The sequence below is a fragment of the Microcaecilia unicolor genome, chromosome 3 (assembly GCF_901765095.1).
Source record: "Microcaecilia unicolor chromosome 3, aMicUni1.1, whole genome shotgun sequence".
Classification (NCBI taxonomy): Eukaryota; Metazoa; Chordata; class Amphibia; order Gymnophiona; family Siphonopidae; genus Microcaecilia; species Microcaecilia unicolor.
Window position 1 is genome coordinate 402,229,132 of NC_044033.1, and position 13,241 is coordinate 402,242,372.

Here is a 13,241-nt window from a genome sequence, read left to right on the forward strand (position 1 = left end):
ATTTTCAGTAATTTTGTAAATCTGAAATAATTCTGTTTGCATCTCAAGTCTAATTGGCCAACAATTCCACATAACCAGAATAGCAGACTTAAACAATTCTTTCGAGCAGAAACAATCCTAGTAATGGAAACCGGTGGAAGTTCAAATTGGTTTTTATGAATCATCAATTTAGATGGGAAAAACAAATCTGACCTTTCTCAATGACATCATGTAAGATGAACACTTACCAACAATAAAGCGCAGAGCCTTAAATTCCTCTACAGGCAGCCAGTGCAACCCATTCAAAAACAGTCTCACAGTTCTACTGCCAAATACCTTTTCAGGTTTTCTTTTGAAGGGAAAGTAAAACCTGCAACTTTTCAAATAGATGAGCATGCCATTTAGATCCTTTTTACATATTCCTTGGTTTTGTGAATTATTTAGAAAAAGTCCAAACGGAAATAGCAAAAGTGGTGGGGTCTTCCCAACCTCGAATTGAGCATCGGAGACACATGCCATACACTGATGCAGTCATCCATGAAATTCAAAGGTTTGCTGACATCTTGCCAATGAATGTCCCTCATGAAACGACCACAGATATCAATTTTAAAGGATATTTTCTACCAAAGGTAAGTTTAAAGAGTTTGATTTGTTCCATTTTTATGAAGATAACTGTTTCTTAGATTTGGAGCAGAACTGAATACTTACTACTTTCATGTAATCTTGCCTTTTCTCTTGACAGTCAGTGATGTTATAACCATAGCTGATTATTTATTTATTTATTTATTTATTCATGACATTTATACCCCACATTAGCCCGAAATAGACTCAAGTTTAATATGGCTTAAAAAAACAACAAAGCAAATAAATCATAACAATATACAGAATATAACACAAATTACAATAACTTCAAGATGCAAATTAATATATGTGCAGTAAGCATCTCTTTGTATGTGGGCAATTACCCCCGAGTTCCATATATGGCGCTCAGAATTATATGTATAGATTTGGGCAAAAACCTAATTTGTGCATGCAATTTAATTGAATGATGAGCCAGATTATGTTTGTAAACTGCTTTGAATCCTTCAGAAGAGCTGGCAGTATATAAAACACAAATAGCATAGCATAGCTTTCTCTCTTTTTATGCTCAATAACCCCCCCCCCCCCCCAAGAGGGAGGGTTTCTTTTTTTTTATTATTATTTTTATTTATCATTTTAATATGAAATATACAAAGAATAACTCTTTGATAAGATACACCAATCTAGGAAACATATTCTATCTTAATAGGTAAATTTTACAAACAAAAGTATATATTCAGTTGGTTATTATAGTCCACAAATTGAGAGATTCAAGATATAGTAATACCAAAGGAAGTTGGTGCTAAAACACTATTAAATTAAAAAAAAAAAAAAAAAGACAAAACAAGCAGTGGTTATCCATAATTATATAGGACTCATTTATCTGGGATTAAGCCTGGTCTCGCTTCGTATCAAGGAATAACCTCAATTGATCTGGCTCAAAAAACACATACTTCTCTTTAAATATCAGAACACATTTACATGGAAAACGTAATTGGAAGACTGCTCCTATATTTAATGATTCCTGTTTCATAAGCAGGAATTTTTTCCGTCTTTGTTGGGTCCATCGAGCAATGTCTGGAAATATAGAAACTTTGCTTCCCTTAAATTCAGGACACAAGTTTTTAAAATAAAGTCTCAATAAAGATTCTTTATCTTGCAGAAAGACAAAAGATACTATCAGGGTTGCTCTAGTCTCTGTATTATCCTTCGATTGTTCTAGAAAGTTTGTCAAATCTAGTATTTCAGATGGTATATCCTGTGCAGATTTTTCCTGTAATGGAGGAGTCTTCACATCCAAATAGTAAATTTTTTGAATTGGGGAAATTGTTTGTTCAGAGTATTTATATATTTCCTTCAAGAATTTAGCGAACATGTCTTTAGGAGCCACAAATTGAGATCTTGGAAAGTTTAATATTCGCAAGTTCAGATTTCTTGAGTAATTTTCCATATTTTCAATTTTTCTGTGGATTAATATACGATCCCGAGAGATCTGAGCTTGTTGCCGATTCAATTTTTCAACTTGTGTTTCCAGACTAGTCTGCTTTAGTGAAATTCCCTCCATTTGAACTTTTAAGGAATTTATCTGAGAAGAATTATTCAATGACAACATGATAAATGAAGTACAGACCTTGTGAAGTGATTCCAGGGCTGCCCAGATAGATTCCAACGACACTACTTAAGGCTTAATCAGCGATTCAATCGCTAAGGCGCAAGCCATAGCCTGCGCTGTTGTTTCGGGTGAGTTGCCACCGATTGCCCCAGCTAGATCTTCTGGTGTTTGTTGGTCTCCCTGCGCCATCCCAAATGTCTCCACGGGCAGCACGGACGTCTCCAGAGAGCGCCACTCCTTCGAGCTCTCTTTTCCTTCAGGGCTCGGCAACAATACCTCCGGGCGTCCGCGGTGGCGTTGGGGTCAAAGGTCCCAGTGGACTGAGCGATACGTCACTCTCCTGAGCAGGGCTGTTCCCTGCCCCGCTAGCGGATACGTCCGCAATTGGAGTAGAAACCAGATATGCTGGCATGGACTGCTGCCCAGGTAAGGAGGGAATTTGCTTCGGGAGAGGTGGTCCCCTCGGCTTTCCTTTCCTTTTCGGCATAGTTATTATAGGAAACAAAACTTTTAGAGAGTTTTTCTAGGAGCGTCCTCATCGCACATCCTGCTTGGTCGCCATCTTGAATCTCCCTTCAGAGGGAGGGTTTCATATGTATATATATTTTTTCTATTCTGTTTCTGTTACAGACTACTATAATGCTATGGTCTCCCTCAAATTAAGTAGGCTCCTTCATTTTGAACAGCGAGTGGTACTTTGTATTGCATTTGGCACCCCAATTATTTTAAAATGTTAGTGCCTATAGAGGCACTATCACCTCCTTGTCATGGCCATTTCTCTTCCGTCTGGCTTTTGCCTTTGCCTTTTCTATTTGGCCACTTTAAGATCATGAGGTATGTGTACAGAAGTACTTCACCCCCTATACTGTACCCTTCTATTATAGGTGTATGTGTGTGTGTGTGTGTGTGTGTGTGTGTGTGTGTGTGTGCGCGCGCAAATGGGAGTTTCCCATAAAGCGTGCATTAAAAAAGTGGGAAACACCCATGATCCATCCATGCCACTTCCATGGGAACACCCACTTTGCAGTTACATGTAAGAACACGTGGAGGGGCATAATCGAATGGGGCCAGTCATCTATAAGGGTGGTCATTTCTAAGGCCGGCCCCGTAAAAAGCGGCATACCCAACCGTATTATTGAAACAAGATGGCTGGCCATCTTTTGTTTCGATAATACGTTCGGGGCCGGCCAAATCTCAACATTTGGGCCGGCCTTAGAGATCGCCGGCGTTAGAGATTGCCTCCATTGGTTTTGGCCGATAATGGAAACTAATGGCAGCCATCTGAAACCCGGCCAAATCCAAGCCATTTGGTCATGGAAGGAGCCAGCATTTATAGTGCAGTGGTGCCCCTCACATGCCAGGACACCAACCGGGCACCCTAGGGGGCACTGCAGTGGACTTCACAAATTGCTCCCAGGTGCACAGCTACCTTACCTTGTGTGCTGAGCCCCCCAAACCCATTACCCACAACTGTACAACACTACTATAGCCCTTAAAGGGTAAAGGGGGGCACCTACATGTGGGTACAGTGGGTTTTGGAGGGTTCCCATTTACCACCACAAGTATAACAGGTAGGGGGGGATGAGCCTGGGTCCGTGTGCCTGAAGTGCACTGCAGTACCCACTAAAAACTGCTCCAGGGACCTGCATAGTGCTGTGATGGAGCTGGGTATGACATTTGAGGCTGGCATAGAGGCTAGCACAAAAATGTTTATATTTTTTTTCAGGGGGTGGGAGGGGGTTGGTGACTACTGGGGGAGTAAGGGCAGGTGATCCCCGATTCCCTCCGGTGGTCATCTATTCAGTTGGGGCACTTTTTTGAGGCTTGGTCCTAAAAATAAATGGACCAAGTAAAGCTGGCCAAGTGCTCATCAGAGCAGGCCTTCTTACGCCCTCTTGAACTTTGGCCGGCCCTGCGACGGAAAGCAGTTGAAGCCGGCCAAAATCAGCTTTCGATTATACCGATTTGGCCGGGTTTAGGAGAAGGCCGGCCATCTCCCGATTTGTGTCGGAAGATGGCCGCCCTTCTCTTTCGAAAATAAGCAGGTTAGGCAGTCAGTTATAGAATATTGCTAAAGTGCATTTACAAGCAAATCTGCTGTTTTCCCCTATTTTGGCACTCAACTATCATTATGTCCTGGTTGCGCACCTACAGTTAGGCATCTAATCAGCACCTAACTTAGGGTACCCTACATAGAACTACTCCCTTTTCATGTAATAGACTCTGTCTTCTTCCATGGTATAGCTTTCTATTTTTAGAGATAATTAGGGGCCCTTTTACTAAGGCGTGTAGGCACCTACACGCATCCAACGAGCATCAATTTGGAACTTCCACCCGGCTACCCTGTGCCCCAGGATGTAATTCCATTTTTTACGCATGTCTGATACGCGTGGCAGAAAATATTTTTTTATTTTCTACCATGTGGCACTAACCGGGTGGTAATCGGCAGTGTATGTGCGCTGATGATTACCACCCAATTAATGTGTGAGACCTTATCGTTAAATCAATGGGTGGTAATAAGGTCTCAAGCCCAAAATGGACGAACATCAATTTTTATTTTGCCGCATATCCATTTTTGGCCCAAAAAAATTCCTTTTTTGCAGGCACGCTGAAAAATGGACCTGCACTCATTCAAAACACACGCCTACATCAGCACAGGTCATTTTTCGACACACCTTAATAAAAGTACCCCTTAGTTCTTCTTCCCATGTGTAAACTATACTTTGCAGCCTCATGCAATAAGGCGTTACATTGTTCAATTTTGCATGTTGTTTCAGGGTACCCATATCATCCCGTTATTGACATCAGTACTGAAAGACCAGACTCAATTTGAGAAACCTGAACAATTCAATCCTCAGCATTTTCTTGATTCAGCTGGAAATTTTGTAAAGAAGGATGCATTCATGCCATTTTCAGCAGGTAATCTGACTTTTTGTATTTGCTGTTTCCATATTCTGGGTTCATGCACTCAAGTTTAGCATGCACACTAAGGCCAGCTAGGGGTAATTCTATAATGAAGGCACAAACATTTAGGTACCAAGAACATACAGTGGGGGAAATAAGTATTTGATCCCTTGCTGATTTTGTAAGTTTGCCCACTGACAAAGACATGAGCAGCCCATAATTGAAGGGTAGGTTATTGGTAACAGTGAGAGATAGCACATCACAAATTAAATCCGGAAAATCACATTGTGGAAAGTATATGAATTTATTTGCATTCTGCAGAGGGAAATAAGTATTTGATCCCCCACCAACCAGTAAGAGATCTGGCCCCTACAGACCAGGTAGATGCTCCAAATCAACTCGTTACCTGCATGACAGACAGCTGTCGGCAATGGTCACCTGTATGAAAGACACCTGTCCACAGACTCAGTGAATCAGTCAGACTCTAACCTCTACAAAATGGCCAAGAGCAAGGAGCTGTCTAAGGATGTCAGGGACAAGATCATACACCTGCACAAGGCTGGAATGGGCTACAAAACCATCAGTAAGACGCTGGGCGAGAAGGAGACAACTGTTGGTGCCATAGTAAGAAAATGGAAGAAGTACAAAATGACTGTCAATCGACAAAGATCTGGGGCTCCACGCAAAATCTCACCTCGTGGGGTATCCTTGATCATGAGGAAGGTTAGAAATCAGCCTACAACTACAAGGGGGGAACTTGTCAATGATCTCAAGGCAGCTGGGACCACTGTCACCACGAAAACCATTGGTAACACATTACGACATAACGGATTGCAATCCTGCAGTGCCCGCAAGGTCCCCCTGCTCCGGAAGGCACATGTGACGGCCCGTCTGAAGTTTGCCAGTGAACACCTGGATGATGCCGAGAGTGATTGGGAGAAGGTGCTGTGGTCAGATGAGACAAAAATTGAGCTCTTTGGCATGAACTCAACTCGCCGTGTTTGGAGGAAGAGAAATGCTGCCTATGACCCAAAGAACACCGTCCCCACTGTCAAGCATGGAGGTGGAAATGTTATGTTTTGGGGGTGTTTCTCTGCTAAGGGCACAGGACTACTTCACCGCATCAATGGGAGAATGGATGGGGCCATGTACCGTACAATTCTGAGTGACAACCTCCTTCCCTCCGCCAGGGCCTTAAAAATGGGTCGTGGCTGGGTCTTCCAGCACGACAATGACCCAAAACATACAGCCAAGGCAACAAAGGAGTGGCTCAGGAAGAAGCACATTAGGGTCATGGAGTGGCCTAGCCAGTCACCAGACCTTAATCCCATTGAAAACTTATGGAGGGAGCTGAAGCTGCGAGTTGCCAAGCGACAGCCCAGAACTCTTAATGATTTAGAGATGATCTGCAAAGAGGAGTGGACCAAAATTCCTCCTGACATGTGTGCAAACCTCATCATCAACTACAGAAGACGTCTGACCGCTGTGCTTGCCAACAAGGGTTTTGCCACCAAGTATTAGGTCTTGTTTGCCAGAGGGATCAAATACTTATTTCCCTCTGCAGAATGCAAATAAATTCATATACTTTCCACAATGTGATTTTCCGGATTTAATTTGTGATGTGCTATCTCTCACTGTTACCAATAACCTACCCTTCAATTATGGGCTGCTCATGTCTTTGTCAGTGGGCAAACTTACAAAATCAGCAAGGGATCAAATACTTATTTCCCCCACTGTATGTAAATGGACAGAATATCAGTAGATATGCATATATGTATGTACATATGATCATTTTTGGCCAATAATTATAGGGCTCATTTTTTAAACAGGAAAACATCTAAAAAGCAGCACAAAGCAGCAGATAGACTTTTTTGTCAAAATGTCCAAATTGCTATTTTTGAAACCCATTTTTAAGACTTTTTTCTATGCAGTTGGTCTGCAGTACATCCAAATCACAAGGGGGCTGTTGGGGAGGGATTTGAGCATTCCCAAAACTTGGACATTTTTCTGTCATAATAGAACAAAGCAAAAACATCGAGGGCCAAGGTGCCCCAAATGACCACTAGAGAGATTAAAGCATGACCCCTCTTACTCCCCCAGTGGTCGCTGACCTCCTTCCACCCCCCCCCCCCCAATGATGTGAAAGAAACAGAACATACCAGCCTCTTTGACAACTTCTAATAGAGCAGTAAACGGGATAACACGAATGTCTCCGACACCTATATAGAATAAAATGTGCCTAAAAATAGTTGCCCCATTATAGAATTATACACACGGGATAATTCTATAACAGCACGCCTACATATAGGCACCCAGAAGGTGTCTATGTGCTATCTATTCTATAGAGAAAAGTAGGTGCCAACTCTCCATTGTAGAATAGTAGCTTAACAGGCATGTAAGCCAACCGTAGAACTGGTATAAGGATCTCACCTAAAAAACAGAGCTTCCCTTTCAAAACCTGATTACAGGTGAAGGTGTCAATCAAGCACAGGCCTGCAAGCTAAACCAGAGAGCTGAAAAGAACCTTCTCTATGTATTGAGTTCAATTCCAGATGCACACTTAGGACTAAATTCAATAAATGGCACCTTTAAAATGAGTACTGAAATATAGCGCTTAGCGTTATGCTATAAACAGCACTCAAATTTAGGCACCATTTATAGAATAGTGCTTAGTACTGGGAAACTGCAACTACTAAACCCTGTTGTAAATCCCCGCACCTAAGGGCTCTTTTACTAAGTGGTGGTAAGCCTTTTGGCACCTATAATTGATTATTAGCATTCGATTATCGGTGTAAATTGGCTCTCTATTCAATTAAATTGTACACATCTGTTTTTTCGATAATGCGGTTTAGCCCGGCCAAATGCCAAAGTTCGCCGGGTTTGAGATCGCTGGTTTTGTTTTTCAGTGATAATGGAAAAGAATGGCGGCCATCTCAAACCCGGCGAAATCCAAGGCATTTGGTCATGGGAGGAGCCAGCATTTATAGTGCACTGGTCCCCCTGACATGCCAGGACAGCAACCGGGCACCCTAGGGGGCACTTCTACAAATGTTTAAAAAATACACAAATAGCTCCCAGGTGCATAGCTCCCTTACCTTGGGTGCTGAGTCCCCCAAATCCCCCCCAAACCCACTCCCCACAACTCTACACCATTACCATAGCCCTTATGGGTGTAGGGGGGCACCTACATGTGGGTACAGTGGATTTGGGGGGGGGGGGGTTGGAGGGCTCAACACTTAGCACCACAAGTGTAACAGGTAGGGGGGGGGGGGATGGACCTGGGTCTGCCTGCCTGAAGTGCACTGCATCCATTAAAAACTGCTCCAGGGACTTGCATACTGCTGTCAGGGAGCTGGGTATGGCATTTGAGGCTGGCATACAGGCTTCTAAAAAAAGGTTTTTATTTTTATTTTTTTAGTGTGGGAGGGGGTTGGTGACCACTGGGGGAGGTCATCCCTCATTCCCTCCGGTGGTCATCTGGTCAGTTGTGGAACCTTTTTGAGGCTTGGTCGTGAAAATAAAAGGACCAAGTAAACCCAGCGAAATACTGCTTAACGCCGCTTTTATTCCATTATCCGCAAAAGCCGGCCATCTGATAGCCACGCCCATGCCCGCCCATGTCCCACCTTCGCTACGCCGCCAACACACCCCCTTGAACTTTCGCCGGCGCGGCGACAGGAAAGCAGCGATGGTGTCAAAAAAGCCGTTTTCAATTATACGGATTTTGCCGCTTTTGAGAGATCGCCGGCCATCTCCTGATTTATGTCGGAAGATCGCCGGCGATCACTTTCGAAAATAAGCCTGATAGTGACGAATTTCAGGTGTGAGAACAACATTGGCTTGAACAATGGTTTCATTGTTTGACTGAGGACAGGATCAAAGCAATGGGGAGCTATAGGTTTCCAGATTGTCAGCTTTGTGTTCCACAATCTTTTTTAAAAAATCAAGTTTAGAGTGATGAGGCAACATTCTTTTCGGACATGGTATGCAGTGATTGCACCATCTCTAATAAGGTGCTCAGTCCTTACTATAAGATGTACAGAAAATAATGAAGGGGAACTCTGATGCACATAGATGAGAACTACATGCAATCTGTCACACCCTAAAGTGAAACATTTCCATTTGAAGCCATATGATCTGAGAGTGGAAGGTGTTCTAAATACAAGCTTTATTTATGGATCGTAGGACTCAGATTTTTCGGATCTGTATCGCGAGACCCAGATCAGAAGGAAGAAATTTGTTGAGATGACTACAACTTTTCTTGATTTCCTTGTAATTGTATTATAGAATAACTAGTAAAACATGCCCGTTTCTTGCGCAAATGAAACGGGCGCTAGCACGGTTTCCTTCCAAACCTCCCCCCCTCCCTACTCAACCCTTCGGCGTTCTGAAGGCACTGACCGCCATTGTTGCGGACCTCGGCACACCACCTTCAATCTGCTGATTCGTTGGTTGTGAAGCCACTGACGCCATTGCTCCGCCCTCGACGTCATAACGTTTGACACGAGGGCGGGGCCCCAACACAGTGTTTTCGGTGGCTTCACCACCACGAAGGCTTCGAACCGGAAGGAAGTGCCCGGAGGACCTGACAGTGACGTCAGTGTCCTCAGAACGTTGAGGGTGAGTTTTATTATATAGGATTATAGAGCTAGAAGGAGTGATTATATGTTTTCCTTGAGCCCTCCCAATTAAGGTTTTTCATAGATAATAAAACTGCACAAAAGCAGAAAAATCCTGGAGTTAGATTGAATGTGGGGGTGGGGTGGGGAGGTATCTGACTATTTAATTAGGTAGACTATCCTGCTTATAATCGAACGAGAAAAACGCCCAAGTTCCAACCTAAATCGGGAGATGGACGTTTATCTCACAAAAACGAATAACGCGGTATAATCGAAAGCCGAACTTGGACATTTTCAACTGCACTCCATCGCGGAAGCGTACAAAGTTGACGGGGGCGTGTCGGAGGCGTGGTGAAGGCGGAACTGGGGCATGGTTATCACCCGAACAGAGATGGGCGCCTTTCGCCGATAATGGAAAAAAAGTATGCGTTTGTAGCTAGAATTTAGGGCACTTTTCCTGGACCCTGTTTTTTCACGAATAAGGCCCCAAAAAATGCCCTAAATGACCAGATTACCCCCAGAGGGAATCGGGGATGACCTCCCCTGACTCCCCCAGTGGTCACTAACCCCCTCCCACCACAAAAAAATGATGTTTCACAACTTTTTATTTTCACCCTCAAATGTCATACCCACCTCCCTGGCAGCAGTATGCAGGTCCCTGGAGCAGTTGTTAGGGGGTGCAGTGGACTTCAGGCAGGTGGACCCAGGCCCATCCCCCCCCTACCTGTTACAATTGTGCTGCTTAATGCTTAGTCATCCAACCCCCCCAAACCCACTGTACCCACATGTAGGTGCCCCCCTTCACCCCTTAGGGCTATAGTAATGGTGTAGACTTGTGGGCAGTGGGTTTTGAGGGGGATTTTGGGGGCTCAACACACAAGGGAAGGGTGCTATGCACCTGGGAGCTCTTTTACCTTTCTTTTTGTTTTTGTAAAAGTGCCCCCTAGGGTGCCCGGTTGGTGTCCTGGCATGTGAGGGGGACCAGTGCACTACAAATCCTGGCCCCTCCCACGAACAAATGCCTTGGATTTATTCGTTTTTGAGCTGGGCGCTTTCATTTTCCATTATCGCTAAAAAACAAAAACGCCCAGCTCACAAATTGTCGAATAAAACATGGACGTCTATTTTTTTCGAAAATACGGTTCGGTCCGCCCCATCACGGACCCGTTCTCGGAGATAAACGCCCATGGAGATAGACATTTTTGTTTGATTATGCCCCTCTATGAACTTGTTAATATACTGGTCATTACTGAAAGTGATTTAACCGAGCAGGAGAGCCTCCTGCCCAGTTAAATTGCTTGTGCCTACCTAACTGCTGATATTTAGTGACACTTAAGGAGATAGTGCTGCTAAATATGACTACTAATCGTGCCTGTCCTGTTAGTGCTGGTGTGGTCCATGGGCAGAGCCTGGGTGGAGCTGGTACTTAACTGGTTAGCAGCAATGTTCAGACCGATAATCAGTTAAGTAAGCAGCTAAAGTTAGGGCGGCAAAAAGGTTATCTTTACCTTAGCCACCGAGCTAACCATGCACCGGTCTAAATAATGGCTGGTGTCCAGTTAATTTCCAGGTAGTGGCATCTGCTGCCTTTCATTCCCCTCTGACCCTGATCACCCTCCTTCCCCCTACTCACTTAACTTCCCCCCCCCTCCCCCAAGGTCTACCATGGTTATTTGATCCTGGCTGTTGCAGTGCTGGTCTCAAAATGGTCACTGCAACCTTTAGTGGCAGTCTCACAGTATTGAGGGGCTTTCTGTTTCCAGGAGTGGGAGTGAGAGAGTATTCAGATGATAAGGGGAGAAACAGGGACTCATAGGTGATGAGGGCACCTGCTTCCCTTATGCGGATCCCAGCTGATATTCAGCCAGAGCCCACCTAAATGTCTTACATGGGTTCTGGTTGAATGTTGGCTGAGGCCCGCATAAGACCTGGTGGCCAATACATTCCAGCATGGCCCTGGATATTCAATTCTGGTGCCTGGACATGGCCCATCATGAATATCCAGGCCTAATTATGCTCACAGTGGTAAGTGTTTGAAAAACGCTTACAGGCATTGGCTGAATATTGACCGAATAGATTCTTCATTGTCTCACGTTCTAATTTACTTTTTGCCATTTAGGTTTCAGGGTCATGCACTTTAAGAGATACCTTGGGATATTAGTTTTCTTTGTTGACTGCATCTATGGTTGATGTGAAGGCTTTTGTTATCTGTTGAGTTTGTGCGTGACATCAATTTGAAGTCCAAATTATAAAAAGTACTAAATCAGTTTTTCCTCTTTGTTGCAGGTCGGAGAATTTGTGCTGGTGAGACCCTTGCCAAAATGGAGCTTTTCCTTTACTTTACCAGTCTTCTTCAGAAGTTCACTTTCTGTCCTCCTCCTGGTGTAACAAACTTGGACCTCACCCCTGCGTTTGGGCTTACAACCCCTCCTATGCCCTACCTGGTCTGTGCTGTGCCACATTCTTGAACAATCATATTAGACATATAAGTACTCAGGTAGCTTATATTTGAAAGAACATCAGAGGCCAATTGTATAGTATTTTCTTCTGAATACCTTCTATTTCTGTGCAGGGGAAAGTGCAACAATTATATTGCAAGATGTGATTAAAAGTTTAGTCCTTTGATGTAAGACTTGTTGGTGATTCTCTCTGTATTTTCTTCTTTCAAAATTCCTGTTACGCTTATCTGCATAATTGTCTATCATTTCCAACAGTTTGTAAGTGCAATTTAGCAGAATGTATACCCCTACATTCATGCTGAGGTTGCAATGCAGCAGCTATAAAAACTGAAGATGAAAGAACTTCAGAAACAAACCAAGCCAGAAGAGTGAAGTTTTTGAAACGGCAATGCCTTTTTGGATATGTTTCAGCGATTAGAAAGATTAGAAAATCTAGAAATAAAGGGGTTCTTTACTAATGTATGTTATGCCTTAACAGCAAAAATAAATGTGTAGTAAATGCAAAGGCTATGCGGAATTTTAGGGGGCATGTCCAGCATGTCCTCTGTACCTACCACATGGAAATGTTCATTAGCATGCATTAAACCTTATTGTAAATAACATGGATGCACCTAGCGCCTCTTCTTGAGGAAGCAGTACGTGAACCTGTGTTAATTACACAAATGCCAGCTAGTGCGTGGTCCTTACCACAAACAAAGAGGAGGAAATATTTTTTCTCTTAAAGTATAGTTAAGGTTTGGAACTCATTGCCAAAGGGTGTGGTAACAGTGGTTAGCATATCTGGGTATAAAAAAAAGGTTTAGACAAGTTCCTGGATGAAAAGTCCATAGTCTGCTATTGAGATAGACGTGGGGGAAGCCACTGCTTGGTTGTTTCTGAGATGGGCATCCTTAGTTTCCATTATCACTGAAAATCAGAAACGACCAAGTCTAAGGATGACCATCTCTAGGGACGACCTAAATTTCAAGATTTGGGCATCCCCCACCGTATTATCGAAACGAAAGATGGACGCCCATCTTGTTTCGATAATACGGGTTTATCCGCCCCTTCACCGGGACGTCCTGTGAGGACCTCCTCAGGAAAACTTGG

General features: G+C 43.6%; 1 protein-coding gene across 1 annotated transcript in view; it reads left to right on the forward strand.

Moving 5' to 3' along the window:
* LOC115467072 (cytochrome P450 2K6-like) overlaps positions 1–12,901 on the forward strand; it is an 84,300-nt gene extending 71,399 nt beyond the window's left edge. The window contains exons 7-9 of the mRNA XM_030198752.1: positions 424–608; positions 4,948–5,089; positions 11,980–12,901. Of these exons, the coding sequence (XP_030054612.1) occupies positions 424–608; positions 4,948–5,089; positions 11,980–12,161 (509 nt within the window). The 3' untranslated portion in view covers positions 12,162–12,901. The remainder of the gene's footprint in view (positions 1–423; positions 609–4,947; positions 5,090–11,979) is intronic.
* The last annotated feature ends 340 nt before the right edge of the window (positions 12,902–13,241 follow it).